This window comes from Miniopterus schreibersii (assembly GCF_964146895.1).
Source record: "Miniopterus schreibersii genome assembly, chromosome: 8".
Lineage (NCBI taxonomy): Eukaryota > Metazoa > Chordata > Mammalia > Chiroptera > Miniopteridae > Miniopterus > Miniopterus schreibersii.
Window position 1 is genome coordinate 26,484,959 of NC_138109.1, and position 22,778 is coordinate 26,507,736.

At 43.4% G+C, this 22,778-nt stretch overlaps 1 protein-coding gene across 3 annotated transcripts in view; it reads left to right on the forward strand.

Moving 5' to 3' along the window:
• Positions 1 to 951: 951 nt before the first annotated feature.
• The window catches only part of ST3GAL3 (ST3 beta-galactoside alpha-2,3-sialyltransferase 3), a 143,569-nt gene continuing 121,742 nt past the window's right edge, over positions 952 to 22,778 (forward strand). The window contains exons 1-2 of one of the 3 annotated variants that reach the window (XM_081143646.1): positions 952 to 1,167; positions 18,045 to 18,189. In XM_081143646.1, the coding sequence (XP_080999772.1) occupies positions 18,075 to 18,189 (115 nt within the window). In that variant the 5' untranslated portion in view covers positions 952 to 1,167; positions 18,045 to 18,074. The remainder of the gene's footprint in view (positions 1,168 to 18,044; positions 18,190 to 22,778) is intronic. The other 2 variants (XM_081143647.1, XM_081143649.1) reach the window with 2 other exon arrangements.

Consider the following 22,778-nt stretch of genomic DNA (forward strand, 5'->3'; position numbering starts at 1 on the left):
CTGATCCCAGCAGAGTTCACTATTTGTCTAGAAACTTTGTGCTTTTTATGTTGGTCAGGCTAATAACCGTGGGGAGACCAAAATTTAAAGAGGTCATATTTTACTTAGATTGCACATAACAGGCAGTTCTCTCCCTCACTGCCTGCCAGTTTAGTCAGCACCAGGCCTCAGAGGACCCACTCCAGGGAAGAGTGTGCTCTCCTGTCTTAGGCTCCTCCTGGGCCTTTTTTCCAGGGCAAGCTGCCCTCCTCTTAGGATTTTTGGGTTGGCAACCAAGGATTGCAACCTAACGGTTCCTCTTCCCACCTGAGGAATTACGTTTTAAATTGTTCCCTGGCGAATGCCTGGGCTCAGCTGCTGGAACGGAGTGGAATGGGAGAGAGCTCGGACCTCCAGAGCTGCAGAGGCTGACCCAGTGGGGCCTCCAGAGCTGCAGAGGCTGACCCTGTCCCCGGACAAAATTTTTTGCGAGGCTCAAGTTGGTCACCCTGAAGCGCAGCCTGGGAACCCCGTCCACTCTTATCCCACGAGGTTGGGCAGGGTCGCTCAGCCCTAGGAGGGCGATGTCTTGGGCCTCCGGGAGCGCACTGGCAGCGCTTCTGGGCGTGGACCGGCCGTGGCCCCCCGCATGGGTGAAACGGGCTCTGGAGAGGCTGGGTCAGGCCGGCTGACAGCGCGCCCTGCGGGCACCAGACGTTGGCATCCCAAACGCGCCCCCTCTGGGAAGCGAAGGCACCCGGGGAAGAAGCCTCCCGACGCCGCACTTGCTTCTGAGAGCCGGGCGAGCGCGTCCGCGCCCAGCGCGAGCGGGGACCCTCGAGCCCCCTGCCGCCCCGGCGGGCGGGCCGGGGAAATTTGGGGCTCCCGTGCCATTGGCCCGCTCTGTGCTTGCGCCTGCCCACTACCCCGCCCGCTTCCGCGCGCCGATTGGCCGCGGATGCCCGACCCGGCGAGCGCGCCGAGGCGGAGAGCGGGATTGGTGGTCCCGCCGCCCCGGGCCGCGGGCGCGCGCCCCGCCCGCCGCTGCGTCCCCACTATGGCGGCGCCCATGCCGCCCACAGCGTCCTGGGCGCCCTCCGGGGTCCCCCGCGGCTGCCGCCGCCGCCGCCTGCGCCGTGGCCTCCGAGTTCCCGCCCGCGTCGAGCCGGGCGCCGCCTCCCCGCTGCGGTAAGGTGTCGGGCGCCGCGGCTGCCGGCTAACGGTCACCCCGCCGCCCCTCCCCCGCCGCCCGCGGCTCCGGGCCCCGCGCGGCGCCGGCGCGCGCTCCGCGGGGGCGCAGGGTCGTGGCGCTGCCCGGCCTCTCCGAGCGAGGAGGTCGGGCTGGGACCGGGGCTCGGGCGCGGAGAGCGGCCCCGGGCCGTCCTGCCGGGGTCGGGTCAGGGGCCGCCAGGCCCGAGGGCAGAGGAGAGCGGGACGCGGGCCGCGTGGCCCGAGGTCAGCTGGCGGGAGAGCCCGCAGCGCCGCGCCCCTGGCCGGGGGGCGGGGGCGGGGGCGGCGCGGGGCGAGCCCGGGCGGAGCCCGCGGCGGGGAGCGGCGGCCGTGGCGGCTCCCTGCTCTCCCGGGCCGGAGGGGCCGGGCTCCCGTGGCCGGCCGGGCAGCCTCCGGGCCTCCTTTCGTGCTGGCCCTTCTCCCGCTGCGCGAGGAGAGCGGGTTTGGTGAGGACAGTGTCCCACGGATGCTTTGGATCCCTTTTTACAACAGTGCCATTTTTATAATTCCTTAATAAACCTTATTTCTATTCGTGTTCCCCTGACATGAGGAAGGAGTGAAGCTGAATTGAATCATTGTAGTTAATTGAGAGGGACTCACGAAGGCAGCTGTTACTTTGTAAACACGCCCGCACACACACAAACTTTTCTATGGATATGCTTTGAATTGTCTATACTAGCGATTTTCAACCAGTGGGCTGCAAGAATTTTTAAAACATGCAGTACCTCTTTTCCCTTAGCTTGTCAAATAAAAAACAACAAAAAACGAAACAGCCAACAACAGTAGCCATCTGGTTTGAATGAATCAAAATTTTACTTTTTTTTTTTTTTTCTGATTAACAAAAAATAGAAGACATTTTTTGGTGTGCTGGAGAATTTTAGTAACTAGTTTATCTGTGCCATGAGATGAAAAAGGTCAAAAATCGCTGGTCTAGCCCTGCCGGGCGTGGCTCGGGTTGAGCATCGACCTAGGATCCAGGTGAGCAGGGTTTGATTCCTGGTCAGGGCACATGCCTGGGTTGCGGGCTCAATCAATGATTCTCTCATCATTGATGTTTCTGTTTCTCTTCCTCTCCTTTCCTCTCTCTGAAGTCAATAAAAATGTATTTAAAAAAAAAAAAAATCGCTGGTCTATATACTATAGGTAGTTGAACAGGAAGGTAGGAAAAAGCACGTATTAGGTTTCTGAAAGTAAAATAGTCATCATGGAAAATAAGGTTATTTCTAAGTCATAATCACCCTGGAGTGATGATCACTGAATTGTGATATACCTTCAAGTCAAAAGAATTAAAAGGAAGCTGGCACAAAAATGTATGACAAAATGGTATTTTCAGATAATCTCCTAAAGCAATAGTAGCTCCTAAGATTAAAGATTCTTAACGCAAGGACATTTTGAAGTGTTAAATGATGAACCTCTCCATTCCACAAGTTACGCGAAGAACTAAGATGTGCATATTCTTAGAAACGTATTGACTTTGGATCGTCCATATTGTCTATTGCGTGTATATTGTGTGCAAGGTAATACAGCTGTGGGGAACCCAAGACCTGTGAGAGGTAAGACTTACTCTAATGGGCCTGTACGTTCATTGTGGGAATGAAGGGCACACAGGAAATTGGTAACTAATAATATGGTCTCTAGATTTCTGAGACAGTGGGTACGGTAAGACTGCAGCCAAAGGAGTTCAGCTGAGCCGTGAATGGGAAAGCCAGGGTGGACGATGAAATGAGAAAGCGAGGACGGTAAAGGGGGCAGGGGAGAACCCGGAATGCTCACGGTGGTTCCAGGGGGGTTCCTGTTGGGAAGAGTGGGCGATGAGGTTGTACCAAGAAGGTGGCATCAAATCAAGAAGTAGCCTTTCGTAATATTTTAAACAAATACAGTTTTAAAAAGAAGTCACCTTTCCTGGGTGGAGCAGTGGAGCAAAGGGTAAACAGGCAGTAGAATTCACTCCAGGCGAAGCTGCCGCCAGCCATTGGAAAAGATGCACAGCAACACCTCCCGGGCTTTCTGATCCTTTTCTGGTTGGCCTCGGCTATGTGCAGTGACAGTGCTCTCTGCTGCCGGGGAGTCATACTTCAAGAGTCATCCTCGCCTGTCTTTCTCTCCCTCTGGGCTCAGCTGGTTGCCAGGCCTTTTGATACGGCCTCGGCACGATTTCTGGCGTCTGCTGCTCTCGGTTCCTGCTGTCATCACACTGATTTGGGGCCTTCGATATATCATTCCCTTGAATTATTGCAGAAACCCCCTAACATTGTTTTCTTTCCTCCCATCTATCTTGTGTACTACCATCGCTTTCAGATATCGCACTTCCCCAGCCAGGATTTAATGGCTCCCCGCTGTCTGTTGAATTACGCACAGACCAGCCTGGCATGGGCACTATGGGTAAATTCTTTTTTTTTTTTTTTTTTGCCATTCCCTTAGATGATATTATATTTTCCAGATCAGTGGAACTGTTTGATCTTTGTGCTCTATATCTTTGCTCATGTTGCTTTTTCTATCTTAAATGACCCCCTTCAGTCTCTAATTGTTGGTTCTCACCCATGTTTCAGGGCCGTTTGATATGGAATTTTCTTTGTGCAACTTTTCCGTACTCTTCTCCCTGTCTAGATAGGACTTGTCTCTCATTTAAACCGTTATAACTCCAAAGTCTGCCTTTTTGGCACAGTTGCCAACATAAGACTGAAGCTCTTTCAAGACACGTATTGTCGTCTTCATCATCTAGCACAGTGTTTTGTACAGAGTAGGTGCTTGGCAAACACATTTTATATTGAATACAGTTTTCAGCCAGGATGGCTGCAAAGAAAATTCTTTGCACAAACAAAATACTCATCACAAAATCTGTAAATAAAGTTACTTGTGTGAGAGAATTACTTAATGAGAGATCGGGTGTATTGGTTTGGAGCCTGGGTTAGGCAGCATTCACGAAAACCCTTGAGACTTCAATGGCTTAACAGAACAAAAGTTGTCTCTTTCATTCCACATGCCCAGCAGTAGTGCATGGGGAACTCTGCTCCTCACGGCTACTCAGGGACCCAGGCTGGTGGAAACTCCATCTTAACATGGTGTTTCATGATCTTTTTGATCGACTGAAAAGTGGTGGTCAGGGGACACTGGCTTTTAAAGTCTCTGTCCCAAAGTGGCATGTGTTACTTTCACATTTCTTTGGCTAAGGCAAGTGACATGGCCATGCATAACTTTAGATGATTGATTGATTGATTGATTGATTTGAGAGAGAGAGAAGCATCAGTTTGTTGTGCCCTCACCCCGGGAGAGCAAACCCGCAACCTTGGCGTTATAGGTACAGCACTCTAACCAACTGTGCTACCCAGCCAGGGCCAGCCATGCCTGACTTTAAAATAGCTCAGGGAGTTGCAGTCTTATCATGTGCTGGAAAGCAGAGCCGGAAATAATTTGTGAATAGCACAAACGACTGTTATATCCCTACAAGTATCATGGCCCGTAGAAGATAAGAGGTAGCAGAATCAGATGGGCTGCTAGAGACAAACTTTGACAGTAGCAAGAAATAATAGCTCTAACTAGGCATGGGAGTGAGGGTGGATTTCGAAGTCAGGACTCCATTATGAGCACTGGAAATGCTCACAGGCCAGTGCTGTTGATACAAGGGCCATCTACTATATCCCAGTGCAGTCATTCCTAAGGGCATGCTGTTTTAAAGCACCTAGGTAATGAACACAGGGATGGTCCTTAGGCATCCTGAAACAGTTAAGTTATATTTAAGGCATTCAATTTAAGATGCCAGGAAGTGTGTGATAACTTGAGGCACATTTTCACTTGAATGGTTAGCATAAAAAGGAATCTTACTTCAACCTTATTGGTTTAACGGGGTTTAATTGAGGCCATCAAACTTTGGTAACGGGAGGAGATTTTACTTTTGATGAGGAATAGAAGCTTAGAGTGCTGTTTGGAGCCTTGGTTCAGGAGATAAGATCTGGGTTGAAATCTTGGCTCTGCCACTGATTGTCTGACATTGAGCAAGTGTCTTGTTCTTGAGCCTGAGTTTCCTTATCAGTGAAATGGTAGGGCAGTTATGAGGATTAAATGAGTTCGTTTGTGTAAAGTGCTGCGCACGGTACCTGGTTCAAAGTAGGCACTCGTGGTCGTGCTCCGCAGCAGCAGCAGGATTTGAAGAAACTGAGAAACCAGGAAAGGAAACCCTGGAATGTAGGCCAAAGGGTTCCCCCAGGGTTTCTTACCTTTTTTCCCTTCCTTGGATAGCATTCTTGCCACACCTTTATTATTTTCACATCTACCATACTTTACTTAGTTGTATACATCTTTGTGTCTCTAACTAGACTAGGCGCTTTTGTCATCCCACAGATATTTACTGAATACGAACGAGCTCTGTGCCAGGCTCTATGCTAGGTTCTAGCATTAGGCATGATAAACAAAAGGTGTGTCCCTGGCCTCAAAGACCCCATGGTGTGGTGGAACCAAGAGCCAGTAAACCAGCGGTTAGAATATATTGAAACAAGGGCTGTGTTTGTGGGTCCTGTGGGATCTCCTGTATTCACACTGGGAATATAAATAATGGTTTTCCAGAAAAGTTCACACCTATCCTAAGTCTTGAAGAATCACTAATTATTAGCTGGGTGGATGTGGGTTTAAAAGGCATTTAGACAGGAAACAATGGATGCAGCGGCCTAGATACATGAGAGTGGCTACATCCTGAGGACGCTTGAATGGCAAGAGAATGTTTGGGGAGTGTGTGGAGGCTGCAGAAGTCAGATTGTGAAGGCTTTGTGAGTCCAGGGGTGACAGCTCTGTGTTGCATGTGATCAGGAGCCACTTGAAGGATTCAAAGGTAGGACATGGCTTTTATCAGCTTTACCTTTTAGGAAGAGTACTGCACGTGGAGGAAACAGTAGCAAATATCCCATTTCCTTGGCATGGGAAGTTCTGAGGTTTGCGACCATAGTACTGTGCCTCCTACACGACAGTCATAAAATATTTATGTATAAGGAGAGATTAGAATGAGGTGAGACTGGTGGGAAGGATACCAGTTAGGTTGCTGCAGTAATACAAGGACTGTGTCCATTTCCTTCCTGGGGTAGAAGAGAGTACTATATATGAGTCAGTAGACCAGGATTTCAGTCATGTGTGACCTTGGGCAGAACCTCTTGTGTCTTCTTGGTTTTCAAATTTTTTAAATGGGGATAAAAATCATTTTTCAAGGTATCTCTTATAATGAAAGTACTAGTTTTAGGATTTCTCATGTTTAATATATTACCTGGTTCATGGTAAGTGGTCGTTAGCCTTAATCCCACCGCCTAGACATAACCACTGCCAAAATTGTCATTTTATTTATACATCTTAAATGATTGGTGATGCTGGTTTGGGATTGTTAGGCATGAGGGAATTATTCTGAACTTGAGAAGGAAAGAATTGATATGAATATCATACTGACTTAAACATTCTTTAAATGCCAATAGATTACATATGGCTCTTCAGCTGTCCCCAGCCCTCACTCAGAAGTCACACATGCACATGTGCATACACTTGTGGCACTGATATTACCATGTGCTCACTGCAAGGGCCGCTAAAATGTATGCACTTTTCCTTCAGCCTGTCTGTCGTCATCATTGCTGCCTGCCTCCCCCTGAAATTTTCTTCCTCCTCAGTCTTCTGAACATGTTTTTAAAGACGGTAATGGGGTTTTAATTTAGGCTTGCTCTCCATTAGATTCCTCCCTGGTCATCCTGGCTGACGGGAGTTCCTCCTCTCTGAACTCCTGTACAGCTTAATTTATGTTATTCTTTTTTTTTTCTTTTTTTTTTAAATATATCTTTATTGATTTCAGAGAGAGGAAGGGAGAGGGAGAGAGAGATAGAAACATCAGTGATGAGAGAGTCATTGATCGAGCCCACAACCCGGGCATGTGCCCTGACCGGGAATCTAACCCCAATCGCCTGGATCCTAGGTCAACACTCAACCGCTGAGCCACGCCCGGCCGGGCTAATTTATGTTATTCTGATGAATGTCATCTGCTGCCTTATTATTTATCTACATGTCAGTAAATTTTCCTTTTCCTTGATGTCAGTTTTTCTTACAGAACAGTGGAAAGATGGCATGGTAATGTATTTTTAACATGACTTGAAAACCCACTAAAACCTTGTGTTTGAAATATGTTAAACATAGGTTAGAAAAATTTCATTTAATAAGTTTTTAAAATATATGTCAGTGATTCTCAGACTTCTTGGTCTCAGACCCCTTTATAAGTTTAAAAATTATTGAAGACTCCTAAGAACTTTCATTTTTGTGGGTTTTGTCTATTGATACTTAATGTACTAAAAATTACTGAGAAATAGGTAAATCACAAGAGTACACAAGCACACACTCCATTTGCCTCTGGAAAACTCTGCTGGATCCTTGTGAGAGAGCCAGAGTGGACAAGGCAAATAATATCTGGGAATTACTATGAAAATGGTTTTAAACCTGTGGATTCACTGAAAGGGTCTTAGGGACCCTCAAGGGTCCTTGGGTCACAGTTTGAAAACTGGCATACAGATGTGAGAGGGTTTTTTAATTATTATTTTAAATTGGTTTTAGGGAGAGAGGAAGGGGGAAAGAGGGAAGCATTAATGTGAGAGAAAAACATTGATCAGTTGCCTCCCATATGCACACGGACTGGGCATCAAACCCAAAAACTAGGTATGTGCCCTGACCAGGAATCGAACCCACAACCCTCTGGTGTACAGAACGATGCCCCAGCCAACTGAGCCACCTGGCCAGGGCAGATGTGAGAGTTTTTATAAGTGACACTTTTACATCTTTTTGGCGACGAAAACAGGGATAGAAAAACTGACACGCATGTTTTCAAAATACACTCAACATAGTTTCTTTTTTTTTTTTTAAATTATTTTCTATCTTTTGTGAAGACATCTCCTTTTCTTTGAAAGGACAGATGTGTGTATTTTTGGAATATCTGCTAAGTACATCCTTCTCATAGGCATCTGCCATCCCGGAAAAGGTCAGCAAGCTTGGAACACCAGTATTTTTGTAAGAGAAAAATATACAGCTGTTCTTTAAGTTCCAGAAATCTTCTATGCATTTGACCAGATGAGAACTTCTTTGAGGTGCAAGAATTTGTGGTTATTCATCATCTCATTGTCAAGTTCAGCTATGGTCTTATGGAAAAGATCTGTTTTTTCTGAAACTGATCCCATTGGTGCCATTTTGTAGCACATGAACTGCACTGCATCACAAAAGAGTGAGTGAGCGAGGACACCGCTGCCCCCACGCTCCTGAGGACTCTTCCTGAACCTCGTGTGCCACAGGACCTGTGACACGGGTTGTGTGAGGAGGCCGTGGTCAGTCAAGTTGGTAGGCGAGCGTTCCGGTGTTCTCTTTTGCCACCGAGGTCGATCCTTTTGAGTACCTTTTGGGATGTACAGTTGGCTCTGTCTCTGTGGATTCCACACCTGTGGACTCAGCCAGCCGAGGATCGGAAATATTTGCAGGGGCTGGGCTGGGGGGAGTGTTACGTTGTGGCTGAGGCACTCTGTAGGCCTAGATGGTCGTTCCCTAAGCAATACAGCATAACAACTGTTTACATAGCATTTACCGTGTATTAGGCATTGTGAGTAATTGGGAGGATTTAAAGTACGTGGGGGAATGTGCGTAAGTTATATGCAAGTACTGAGCCATTTTTTATAAGGGATTGGGGCATCCGTGGGCTTTAGTGCCGGGGGGCCCCTGGAACCAGTGCCCCTCAGGCCCTGAGGAAGGACTGCATCCATCCTCTCTGAAGAGGAGTGGCCTGAGGGCTGCGGTGAGCCCATCTTCTTGCTCTCGCCTTCGCCTTCTCCAGGCCGCCCTCCATCCGCGGTGCTGCGTGAGTGACCTTCCTAAAATACAGATCTGACTAGGTCATCTCTCTGCGAAGTGGTTCTTCACTGCCAGTGGAATAAATGTCAGACCCCTTAGCGTGGCATCTAAGGCCTCTACTGCCCTTTTGCTGCTTCGGCTGCTGCGCTGAAGCTTTTCCTAAACCTCACCGAGGACCAGTCTCCACCCTCTCCGGCTGCCTGTGCCTTGTTTCTGCCCCACTGTGTGCCCCCTGCTGTGCCCAGGCGCACAGGAATAGCTCCCGTCCGGCTGAAAGGCTGCGGAGCTTCCAGCCTTGTTCCGCAGTGCTAATTTCTTTCCTTGCTTTTTATTTATTTATTTTAAATATGTCTTTATTGACCTCAGAGAGAGACAGGGAGAGGAAGAGAGAGAGAGAGAAACATCAGTGATGAGAGTTTCTCACCATTGATCGGCCGCCTCCTGCACGCCCCCGACTGGGGATCGAGCCCGCGGCCCGGGCATGTGCCCTGACTGGGATCGAACTGCCATCTCCGGGATCCTAGGTCGATGCTGAACCGCTGAGCCACGCCTGGCCGGGCTCTTTCCTTGCTTCTTAAGAAGAAGGTGTGGGCAGATAAACAATAGGGAACTACCACCTAGGCCTGAGACACCTAAAGTCTCAGAGAAATAATAGCAATGAAAGGGAACATTTACTTCATATTTTCTTATGATGTATTTCACATATACAAGAAGAACAATATGGTGATACCTATCATTAAATCTTAATATGACATTGTGTCAGTTTTTGTGTTTTTTTAAAAGAAATAGAACATTACATTTTGAGTAAATGCCTCCTATTTATTTTCCTCCGGTCTCCTCCCTCTTTCACCAGAGAAGACACTGTCTTGAATTTACAGTTTTTAATTTTCATACATGTTTTTATGCTTTTGCTACATATTGTATATCCAGAGACAGTACATAGCAGAGGTTGGCCAACTGGCCTGCAGGCTTCATTGGAACACAGACATGCCCATTCATTTCAGTATTATTATAGACTGCTCTCGTGCTACAATTGTCTGCTTTCAGTTTTCTGGACATATTGCCATCTCCCAGCTACCTTCAACACCAGCCACTGCCCTTTTATTTCAGTTGGCTTGGGCAAAGGAAGGTTATGTTTTCAAACATTTCAGTTGAATTTTCTCAAGATGGATTGCATTCAGCATTTTTAATTTTTCACATAGAAGTCACCTTTTTCCAATTAAAAAATAATATATATAGAACCCTTATCCTCTGAGCACCATTAAAAAAATAAGCAAAACCCCAATAAAACCAAACCTTAACAGCTCCTATTTTGGTTAAAAAAACCCAAAAAAAACCTAAAACATGAAAAACAGAAGGCCCAGCTGGGCGTGGCTCAGCGGTTGAGCGTCGACCTAGGATCCAGGCGATCGGGGTTCGATTCCCGGTCAGGGCACGTGCCCGGGTTGCCAGCTTGATCGATGAGTCTATCATCATTAATGTTTCTATCTCTCTCTCCCTCTCCTTTCCTCTCTCTGAAATCAATAAAGATATATTTTAAAAAAAAAAAAAAGAAAAACAAGGTTTTGTGCCGTTGGAATTTTACCCCCTCCCCTAGGCTTTTTGTTAGTTACTTCTAAAGGGAGTATCTGACCAGAGACAAAATAGTTTTCAGCTTTTCTCTTCTGTCCTGGATTTTTTTAAAATTGATTTTGAGAGAGAGAGAAAGGGAGAGGGAAAAAGAGAAACGTTGATGTGAAAGCGTAACATCAATTGGCTGCCTCCTGCACGCCCCCTGCTGGGGATCGAGCCCAAAACCTGGGCATGTATGTGCTGTGACGGGGATCAAACCGGCAACCCTTTGGTGCATGGGACAACACGCAGCCAGCTGAGCCAGGGCTTCTCTCATCTATTTTTAAAACCTAGGTAGATATCTGATTTCTAGTTAGAAAGTCACTGACTGCCCATGTTACAGGAGTCTGGGTCCAATCAGGAGAACAAAACCACATGGTCCTTTGGGCAGGTAAAGTTTAATGTAAGAATTATTAACTATAACAGAGAATTGAAGTAACATGAGATAAGCTAGTAAGAAGTAAATAATTAAGCACATGGAAAGATGCCCAACATCATTAGCCATCAGGAGATGCAAAGCAAAAACACAATGAGATACTTGCGGGGCCTCCACTCATCTCTAATTTTTTTGCATATCTTTTTTGGTTCCATTTGCTTGGGTGTCCTTTTTTTTTTTTTTAGCTTCCAGTTATGCTTATGCTGGATCTCCTATGAATGCCATTGCTACATGTTTTTCATTTGTTTTGGAGGTTTGTTTTGGTAATCCTTTTAAACTTTAAAAAAAACTTTCATGTTATCATACTCATTTTTTAAATTTATCTTTATTGATTTCAGAGAGAGGAAAGGAGAGGGAGAGATAGAAACATCAATGATGAGAGAGTCATTGATCGAGCCCGCAACCCGGGCATGTGCCCTGACCGGGAATCGAACCCGGATCGCCTGGATCCTAGGTCGACGCTCAACTGCTGAGCCACGCCTGGCCGGGCTTACTCATTTTTTTTAATCCAGCATGGTCTTCATGACTCTTACTGTATCTTCAGCAATGTCTACTTTGCTCTCTTCCATTGAAGCTTTTGTTCACTTTTACTGAGTGCTAATTTAATTTATTTTTAAAATATTGTTTTACTCTTGTTTTCCAAGAAGCTCTCCCTTTAACCTCTGCTTTCAGTTTGCTTTTGTTTTCTAGAGCCATTTGGGAGTGGGTGGGCTGGGAGAAGCTTTGTTAATGATCTTTACCTGTTCTGTGACAAAAATTTTTTCTGTTGAGGGATCTTCATCCCCCTTTCCCCTTCCCCATTCGTGTTCTCCACTTCAGTATTTTTGTTGACATCCTGTGCTGGTTCCTTTTTATTGTTGTTCTGATAAACTCTTGCCTCTTCAAATGAAAAATGTTATATAACTGAAGCCAGATCATTTGGATTTGAATCCTGGCTCTGCCACTTATTAGCACTATGACCTTAGACAAGATAATTTGACCTTTCTGTGACTCAATTTCTTCTTTATATAATGGGAATGATAACCTCATAGGATTGTTGAGAAGATTCATTGAGTTAAATCATACAAAACTCTTAGAACTGTGGTTGGTTCACAGTAACACATTGTTTGCGGGTAGTTTTTATCGCGCACTCTACTACCAGTCAACGTAAAACATATAAATATGTTTCCCGCGTACAATGTGGTAAGTGATATATGAATATTAGCAATATTAATTATTTTACCCCTTATATTGACTTGCAGTTAGAAAGTGCACAGCTCTTCTGCATAGAATAATTTAATATATTGCATGTTGTTAATTAACTACTTAAATCTGCTTAGTCATGCATAAAGTCTGAATAGGAGGTGTGCATTCAACAAAAATGTTATTAAAAATTGACGAGCTTTTCAGTAACTTGTTTGGGAAGCTGGGTAATAAATAGTACGTAATAACTTCTAATTAGCTTGCCTCAAAAATATTCACAGGAGACATGCTCAGGAAGTACTTTGTGGTTTTCACTGTGTGTAATTTTGTTATAATTGAATTCATATCTATTATGGCTGATATTTGAAGGTTGGCAAAATCCTGATATTTCAGACAAAATTATTGCCTGGTATAATTCTGAAAAAAAGCCATATTGTAGGATTTTTTAAAATGACAGGAGTTTGGTGAGTTTGTTTAGGTGAGTTTAAATTTTAATTTTCTTTTTATGGCTAATTAAAATAACCTAGCTTTATGTACCTTATTGCCTTTTTACCTTTTTTTGTACATACTATTACTGACTGAATATTAATCAGCAAAAAGATAGTTTTTGAATACCTAGCAGGGATACACTGGTGAACAAAATAGACATGTTTCCTGCCTGGATTAGCCAGAATGTAAATTTTAAACAGATACTCATAAGATTATAAGTGCATTAGGTGTTGGGATGGGGCTATACAGGTGCTGTGAGAATTTATAATAGGGAGACCTAACCTAACGTGTGGAGACAGGTGTGGCTTCTCGGGGATTAACCTTTAAGCTGAGACTTGAAGGATGAGTGGTAGTTGGTCAGATGAAGTCCTGGGGTCAAGAGGCTTTAGCTTGACGCTGGGAGATGACATGTTCAAAACACTGAAAGACGTGCAGTGTTGTAGACTTACAGAGGTGAGGTGGTAAGAGATGGCAAGAGATGTGGGGGGAGCGGTGGTCAGAGGCCTGATGGAGCAGAGTCTTACAGGCCTGTTAAGGGGGTTGGGACTTACCCTAAGGATGGTGGGAAATTTACGAAGTGAAATAAACTCAGCTAGCTGCTGTGTCAAGAATGACTTGGGGAGGATCAGGAACGGGCGTGGGAGGCGTGTTAGGAGGCTCGGGTAGTAGCCCAAGCGAAAGATTCCAGTGATTTGAAATAGGATGGCGGCAGGATGGATTTAAGGAGTATTTAACAGGTAACATTCGTAGGACCTGATGACTGATTGTGTTTGGAGGGCGAGATGAGAGTGAGAAGGAGGTTCAGAAGTATTTAACAGGTAAAATTCACCCTGGCTGGTTTTCTCAGTGGTTAGAGCGTTGGCCCTCGGACTGAAGGGTCCCGGGTTCGATGCCAGCCAAGGGCATGTCCCGCACGGTTGCAGGCTCGATCCCCGGCCCCAGCCCTGGTCAGGGCTCGTGTGGGAGGCAACCAATAGATGTGTCTCTCTCACACTGGTGTTTCTCTCTCTGTCTCTCTCCACTCTCAGAAAAACAATGGAAAAATGTCTTCAGGTGAGGATTACAAAATAAATTTTAAAAAAACAGGTAAGATTCATAGGACCTGATAATTGATTATATTTGGAGGGTGACATGGGATGAGAAGGAGGTTCGTGTCAAGGATAATTTCCAGGTTTCTGACAGAAACACTTGTGAAGGTGTTGCCTTTTATTGAGATAGTGAACACGAGGAAAGAGGAGGTGTATAGGGGAATTCTGAGGGCTCTGTGAAACACCGAGATGGTCTTATAGAGTAGGAAGTTAAAAAATGGATATGGAACTTAGAGATGTCTAGACGGGATATATAAAGTTTGGGATAAAGATGGTAAATGAAGTCACAGAAGTGGAATGAGGTTGCCTTGGGGATATCTGTAGAATGAGAATTTTAAAAAGCCTCAGTATCCTAAACTTTTCTCTACATTTAAAATGTATATAACCTTTAGTATATATTACTTTTTGGAATGTGTACAAACTATATTATGTTTACAGTTGGGGTATATAATTAGAAATACATTAATTTATTTAATTTTAAACATACTTCTTGAGTGTTGCTGTGTATTAGATGCTATGCTATTAAATGCATGATTCACAGACCTGTTATGGATTCTGCTTTCAAATTGTATGCCAATTCTTTGCAAAGACAGAAAAAGAAACAAGATGTTTTATAAATGCTCTGGTAGAGGTAAGCATTGGTGTTATGGGAGGACAGCCAGCCATAGCCTGTGTAGGGCTGTAATTAAGGAAAGCTTCCTGAAGGAGGTAAGACTTGAACAGAATCCTAAAAGATGGGCTGGCATTGCCAGGCAAAGAAGACAGAGAAAGGGCTCTTACCACCATGCTGTGTCTCCTCTCACGGGGTCAGGTGCTGATTGGAAGCCAGATCAGGTCATGGTGGGCTGAAGAATGAACAGGAAGTGAGAAGGTGGACAGCTCCTAGGACAAGGGTCTGAGTGTCCTCTGTGCCTTGCACAATCCCTGGCACTTAGTGTTTGTTACAGTAGCTTTGGACAGAAGGGTCACCCCCTTCTCTGAGATAAGATGAAGTGTGGGGGGGGCTGAGTCCAGATCACTGTGTTCCCTCTCCGTGCTGAGGGGAGCTTCCTGTGAGCAGCTGCAGCTCTTTACCTGCGAACCTTTTTACGGCTGTGCAAAGGAGGCCGGGGGCATCCCCACGGGCAGAAAAATCCTCAGCAGAAAAATCCTCAGCGTTAATCTCTTAGCTTTTTATGTTTCATTCTAGTCTTTTTTTAAATTGAGTATATGATACTTGTATCTTTGTATCTTAACATTTTTTCAATATTATATCCTGTGTTTCCCATGCGAAATGATTAAAATATGTTCATAAACATCTTAAGTGGCTACATAATCTCTTATTTGGAGTTTACTCCAACATTTCTCTGAGTATTTAGTTTAAAATTGGTTTTTCTTTTTTTAACTTAATTTTAAAATAATTTTAGACTTAAAAAAAGTTGCAAAAATATTACAAAGAACTTCCCACATGTATCTTCAGCTAGTTTATGGTAGTGTCTGTCAGAGTTCTCCATTGTAAAGTTACTTTCCCCCCCTCTGTAATTAATAAGTATCTTGTGGGGAGATACTTGAAGACTATATATGATCCCATTTCTCAAATTTTTACCCTTAATTTTAGCATCCTTTTTTTTTTTTAGCTGAATTATTACTAAAATGTTTGCTAAATGGTGATTTTCGTAATTACGTTATTCCTCCTGTATTCATTAGTTGACATTTCACTCTAAAAGAGCATTTTCTCCTCTCCATATTTATTACATTCTTATTTAATAGTAAGAATAAGAATGATCTAGCCAGTAGGAGCCCCTCGAACTGGCTTCTTTTTCCTTTTTACGTGTCCTCACTCTTTGAGCATTTTCCCACTTTCAGGCACAGTTGGTTTTGATATCTGGTAAAGCAAAGCCTCACCTCATTATTTTTACTTAAAAAAAAAATCTTGGCTTCTCTTGCACATGAAGTCTTCAAATTAACTTAAAAAAATTTTTTTTAATCATGGATTTTTTTTTTTTTACTAGAGTTAGACTGAATTTATAGAGAAATGGCATTTCAAAAGAACTGACATATTTCTATCATTGAATCTTCTCACTTAGGAACTTGTTATATCTCTGTATAACAAGTATGTGGATTTTTTTATGTCCTTTGGTGAAAATCTTGCCAGTTTCCTCCTAAGTTTATTTTTAGATATTTTATAGATTTTGTTGCCATAATGAATGGAATTTTTTTTTCTTTTTTTAAAAATATATCTTTATTGATTTCAGAGAGAGGAAAGGAGAGGGAGAGAGAGAGAAACATCAATGATGAGAGTCATTGATCAGCTGCCCCCTGCAGGCCCCCCACTGGGGATCGAGCCCGAAACCCGGGCATGTGCCCTGACCGGGAATCGAACCCTGATCGCCTGGATCCTAGGTTGATGCTCAACCGCTGAGCCACGCCCAGCTGGGCTGGAAGTTTTTCTAATTGGTTATTACTGGTACAGTTTTTAAGAAGCTTTTGATTTAATCTTATAATCACCTACTTCCTGTTAGTTGTAATGTTTTTACAGTTGATTCTCTTGGTTTTTCTTGGTGGGCAGTTATATAATCTGCAAATGATAACTTCCATCACTTCATTTATAATATTTATACATAATTTCTTCATAAGTTATCTCATGGCTAAGATATCTGAGTGGGGGTGGTGACGGGTGATCCTGGGAAGTCTTCTTGGCTGATGTTACATTTAAGGGGAGTATCAAAGAATGTGCAACAGGTGAAATAAGGTGGTGGAGAATGAATTCCAGGCAGGCCTAAGGGAGAGAAACAATAAGGCAGTGGCCAGTGAATGGAAAGTGGCTTAGAGCATAGGACGTAAACGAGGTTGGAAGAAGTAAGAGATGGGTTGGAGAGGAAATAGGAGCATAGTCCAAAGCTGCTGGATTCTCAGAGCAGTTACTTTATTCTAAAGAAATTGAGAATTTAATGAAAGGTGTGTTAGGTAGAATGGCCCCCCAAAGATGTTCATACCCTAATCCCTGGAATCTGTAAATATGTTACTTTACATGGCAAAAGGGACTTTGCAGATGAAATTAAGGCAATGGACCATAAAACGGGGGGTAGATTATCCTGGATTTTTTTTTTTTTAATTGATTTTAGAGAGAGGAAGGGAGATAGAAACATCGACATGCCCTGACGAGGGATAGAACCCGGATCAAAGCCACAACCTGGGTATGTGCCTTGACCGAGAATCATACCCGCAGCCTTTTGGTGTACGCTCCAGCCAACTAAGCCACATTGGCCAGGGCTATCCTGGATTATTTAAGTGGGCCCAGTCTAATCACATGAGCCTGAAAAGCAAAGAAGTTTCTCTGGCTGGAAGCAGAAGCAAGATAGGGTAGGAGGGGAAGTTGGAGAGACTGAGTGAGAGGTACTTAACCCACCCTGGCTGAAGGGGACCACGTGGAAAACATGAGCAGGAATACAGGAGCGAAGACTCTTATGGCTGACAAGGAAGCAGGGACCTTGGCCCTACAGCCGCAAGGAACTGAATTCGGCCAACAGCCTGAGTGAACCTGGAAGCAGACTCATCTCCAGTGTCTCCAGAAAGCCCTGCTTACCACTTGATTTTGGCCTTGTGAGAATCCATGCCGAGGACCCAGCTGAGCCTACAAAACTCTGAGAAAATAAATTTGTTTTATTTTACAGTGCTAAGTTTATGGTACTTTGTTACAGCACTGAGTACTAACACTGAGGGGTTTAGGCAGGGAAGTAATGTCAGATTTTGTGTTATTAACAGACTACTCCTGTGCTGCATGGAAAATGGATTTGGGAGAATGCAATTTGGAGGCAGGGAAACTTGTCTCCTGGAATATAGTGGTGGCATGGATGGAGGGTAGTGATGGTGGGGAGGGGATGTGATTTAATACTTATTTGGGAGGTTGGAATTACCAGAATTTGGTGATTAATTGAATGTCAGCAGTGGGGGAAGGCGGGACACGGATGACTGCTGAGTTCTGACTTGGGTGCTGAGTGACTGTTGAAACTGTTCCTTGACACGGATGAGCAGATGGGAAGGTGCCGTGTCATAAACTTATGGTAATTCCAGGTGATTCTTCATTTGAAAATTCTTCATTTGAAATACTTATTTTAGGGTAGAGTATATCAATAAGATGATTGCTTTATCTTTTAAGATGACCTAAATTGGTTTTATTTTGTGGTTTTTGTTTGTTTTTTTAGGTCATGTAGGAAGTCGGAAATCATGTGAAGATGGGACTCTTGGTATTTGTGCGCAATCTGCTGCTAGCCCTCTGCCTTTTTCTGGTACTGGGATTTTTGTATTACTCTGCATGGAAGCTACATTTACTCCAGTGGGAGGACTCCAGTAAGTATGGTCCCTCTAGCCTACCCCCAGGAAAAGCCTGTTGCAGATCAATTATTGGGTTTTCTTGTGGCTGCAATGTTCTCATATTCTTCAGAGATGGGCAGTGCAAGTAAATTGACCGTTTCTGCGATTTAGGCTTAGATGTTGACTACCACTTTCGTTGCTGTAGGTTAAGAACTTAAAAAAAAACCACAAAAAACTGCATGCCATGGCAGATCCTTTTATGAACGCAGTGAAAGTGCCTTCTTCAGTGTAAACTCAAACTGTGTCAGTACTTCTAGTCCTTGAACGTTGCTCGTTTTAGTCACTGTAGTGTGTTGCTGCTCCTGTTTGCCGTTTATTACCTTAGGGCTTGGGAGTGAAGTTGGTTTTCTTTTGCCTTTAAGACTTCATCTTTTCCTTAAATTTTTAATTTAATATTGTCTTTGTTTTATTTTCTGAAAGAAATTCTGTCTACTTAATCTTTTTAATCTTTTTAGCCTTTGCTGGTACTGAATTTGTAGTGGCTTTCCCACCACCCATCCCCGAGCCAATAACTCCTAATCCCTTCTTTCCATTTGGATCTCAGATCTTATGTGCTACCCAGCATGTTCTATATAGCTACCCGAACCCCTTGGACTTGGTTTCAGTTCCCCCAGTGTTGCCTGTATTGTGGTTTTTGGCTTGCAGTTGAAGGGCTTGTACTGAGAGACACCAGCTTTGCAAGTTCTCTTTTTGGCAGTAGCTTGAAGTATCACACAGTGACAAGTAGTGTTCCTTTTGGTTCTTTGGCCTGAAGGGTGTCTGAGCTTGTTGCAGGAAATACTGGGTAGTCTCTTCTGATTCCTAGTGAATGTCTCTTCCTTAAAGTAGTTTTATTTTCACAAACATCTACCTGATACCAGTGTAGAATTCACTTGAGAAGAGAGTTAGGCTCTCACTGTGAGGTTAAAATGTTAGAATGAGTTGAGAGAGGCATCTGGCAGTTGGTCTCGTGTTGAGACCTTAACATGGGAACCATTCCTATGAAGTAGTTCATTTATTTCTCAAATGGCCCAAACTACTGAAGCAGTTTCAAGCCAGTTTAAAAAATAAAGTGTTATATTTTTAATTCATTGTTTCATATGGAATGTTTAAGTGCCTTTTAACTGTTTAGCTTGTAATTATCACTCATTACTTTGTGTTTCCAGAGTTTACTTAAATTTGTGTTCCAACTTATTTTTAAAATCAAGACTACACAAAATAAGGAGTGTTTATATCAGTGCAGTGCAAAATTCTGTGGTTAGAGGAGAGGCATTATCTATATCCAAAATGGATAAATTCATCTGTATCCATTAAAATCATGGACAAGGAATGGGGATCTCCTTTTCTGATAAGGGCTACTGACCTGTAGAAGACATAATCAGGGATTAGATAATATTTTCCTAGATAGGTCAAGAAAGATATTAACTTTATGCAAGACCTATTGTGTGTCAGGTCTTAGGCTAGACAATTTATTCATTTAATTTTACTCAGTTCTTACTATAACCATGTGAATATGCTATTATTATCTATTTTCCAGTTGAGCACACTGGCATATTTAGTTTAATTAGTTTACCTAACTTACACAGCTCATTATTACAACTGGAATTTTCTATTTTTAGGAATACTGATTTTCTGTCTTTAAAATGTATGTTCATTACTTTATTGAAAAGTGTAATAAGTACTAAGGATAGGATTTAATTCTGTATTCTAATTGGTGAGAAAGGAGAGAGGAGAGGGACTCAGAAAAATAATAGAATGTCAGTCAGGAGGGCGGTAGAGGGAAAATAGAAAGGAAAGTAAGGGGAAAGGAGAGCGAAAGTTCTCCATTTCTCCAGGCGACAAAAGGGTTTATTAGGTGGAGGTGACAGGGCTGCTGTTCACTAGTGCTGTAGGCTTCGGTAGCTTATTAGTACTTATCTGCTGTCCTTTCAGTTAATTGTTAGCTGACTAACCACTATTCATATCTTTTCTGTTATTTTGGCCCTCAGGTCTTTTAGATATTTGACTTTGAATAGGTTGTTTAGACCTTCTCACTGTAGCATATTATATTCTGTGCTTAATATCAGAGACCAGAATATGACCAACCCTGATGGCTTATCGTATCAGAGAGGGGTCCTTTACTCAATAAACAAAGTCAAGCTGAAGAGGCTCCCCGGGCTTCGGTTTAATAATATTGTTGATAATACTAATGATGATAATGAAATTAAAATAACATTTTTATTGCGAGTCTACTATATGTCTGGACTGTAATGGGAACTTTATATTCATAATCTCATTTGATCCCATAGTTTCTATTATTATTACCCTCTTTTACAAGTGTAGAATCAGGCTTCAAAGAGGCTTAGTAATCACATTTGTATGTCTTTCATCTGAGAAGCTTAGAGGGCATTTTCACGTTTAAAAAGTAAATGCCCTTAGCATTATTTTTTCTTAATTTTTATACTATATATGACTTACCAAGATTACCTATTGGAATTCCTTCATGGTGGGGGGCAGAGAGGAATCTAGAGCTTTTTATTATTAAATTGTTCATTCAATAAGCAGTACGTGCCTGTTATGGTTTATGTACTATTCTGTGTAAAATGGATATGAGATGAGCATATACCTTTATGCTCTCAGCCTATAACTTGAGAAATAAAACAACTATCATTTTATCCTTTCATTAATCCCAAGACATCTTGTTGAAGGATGCAGACTGCTTTGTTTTGAGCAGCTGAGAGCTACATGTGGCCAAGGCTTAATCAAATTGCCAGGACTTGGGTCAAGTGTTTAACCGGAAAGCCTTCAAGAGTAATATTGGTCCAGTTACCAACATTTTTCAGAGTTCTGTAGCTTCCAGTTTTCAGTTCCACATGTTAAGGAGCTTGGACGTTGCTGCTCTGTCCTAACAAGTAAAAAGCTGAACAGACTGAAAAAAATCTAGTAGCTCTTCTTGGATCCATAAGAGAGGGGAGGGACACAGGGCAAACTGCTGCCCCCAAGATTGGAGAGGCAGGTGAATGCAGAGTCTCATGTGGAAACTGTCACCTGAAATATACACATGAAATTAATGGCAGCAGTTACACAGGAATGAGCAGTAGGAATTAGGATTATTTTGTTAGTATAGGGTAGTATAGTGGAATGGTGTTTAAAAGTGGGCTTGAATTAGTTGTAAATATGTATTGCAGACTCTGGGGCAACCAGTAAAAAAAAGTAAAAACAGAAGTATAACCAGTATGCTAAGAAAAGGAAGAAAATGGAATAATTTCTATTAAAAACACCAAAGGTGTAGAAAGTGGAAGACGAAAATCGGAACAGAGAATGAGGGCAGCAAATGGAAAACAGGAATGAGAGAGGACCAGGTATACCAGCTAAGGGGTGCGCGGCATGTGGTCACTCCTTATAAAGTCACCCCGAGTGAACAGTGGTTCTTACACCTTTAGGAAAGCCTGGGAAGAAGCCTGAGCAGCCAGGGAGATAGGAGGGAAGGTCAGAGGAAGAAGTTTCAAAAGGAAGGGAAGCAAGGGCATGTGCATTTCCACTTCTAGAGTTCGTCTACGGGTATTCTCGCATACTTGTTTTTAATAACAAAAGCTTGGGAGCAACTGAGGTGTTCCCCAGGAGGGGCCAAGTTCAGCTCTCCAATGGGGTGCTGGACACCTGAGGATGAGGGGGCCTTAGCCAGGCCGTGACTTGATCCCCGAGATCCCAGGTTGATTCCGTCAGGGCACACGCCCCAGTGGTGGCTCGACCCCCAGCAGGGGGTGTGCAGGAGGCAGCCAGTCGATGGCTCTCTTATCATTGATGTTTCTCTCCTTTCTTGTCTCTTAAATCAATAAAAAAATATTTTAAAAAAAGAATGAGGATTCCCTGTACATGCTGATAGAATAAGATTTCTAAAATATGTGTAAGAAGCAAGGATCAGGAGTTTTGTTTGGGGCTTAGAATGTTTTAAACTGTTACCATTGTTCTGAAAGCATATAGCAGATTATCATATTCTTTGTTTTAAATTTATCTTTATTGTTGAAAGTATTACATATGTGTTGTCCCCCTGTTGACCCCCTTCTCCCCACTCCCACCCCCTCCTCAGGCCTTCACCGCTGTTATCATTGCAAAACACTGATTTTTATTCTCAGAGCTCTAGTATTCTGTTATTCTTAGGAGCTTTCTTATTACAAGGAATAGTTGGCACGGAAGAGTGGGAAAATCAGAAATTTAGGTTATTAAATCTGCTCCATTTTGAGCCAGTCACAGTTGCCTCCTGCTGGTCTCTGTCCGACTGCCAAGTGCCTTTATATGGTATTTTAAGCTTTTTAATGGAGCTTTGATTTGTAACAGCCTCCTTGAGCCACAAGAGGGCAGAAGAACCTTCCGCTTGCTGCAGGACAGGCTTGTGCTGGGTCTCTTCCTTCTGGCAAAATCCAGCATGGGATTGTTCTTTAATTCATTCTTTCGACAGTGGGCACCTAGAAGGCAGGGCCTGTATCTGTCATCAGTGGAAGCAATCGAGGGGTGACAGGAGAGAATACAGATTTGGAATCACATATACTGTCTTTTGTTCTCCCTCCCCCCCCTTGCAAAATCTTAGTGAACTAGTTATAGTACTT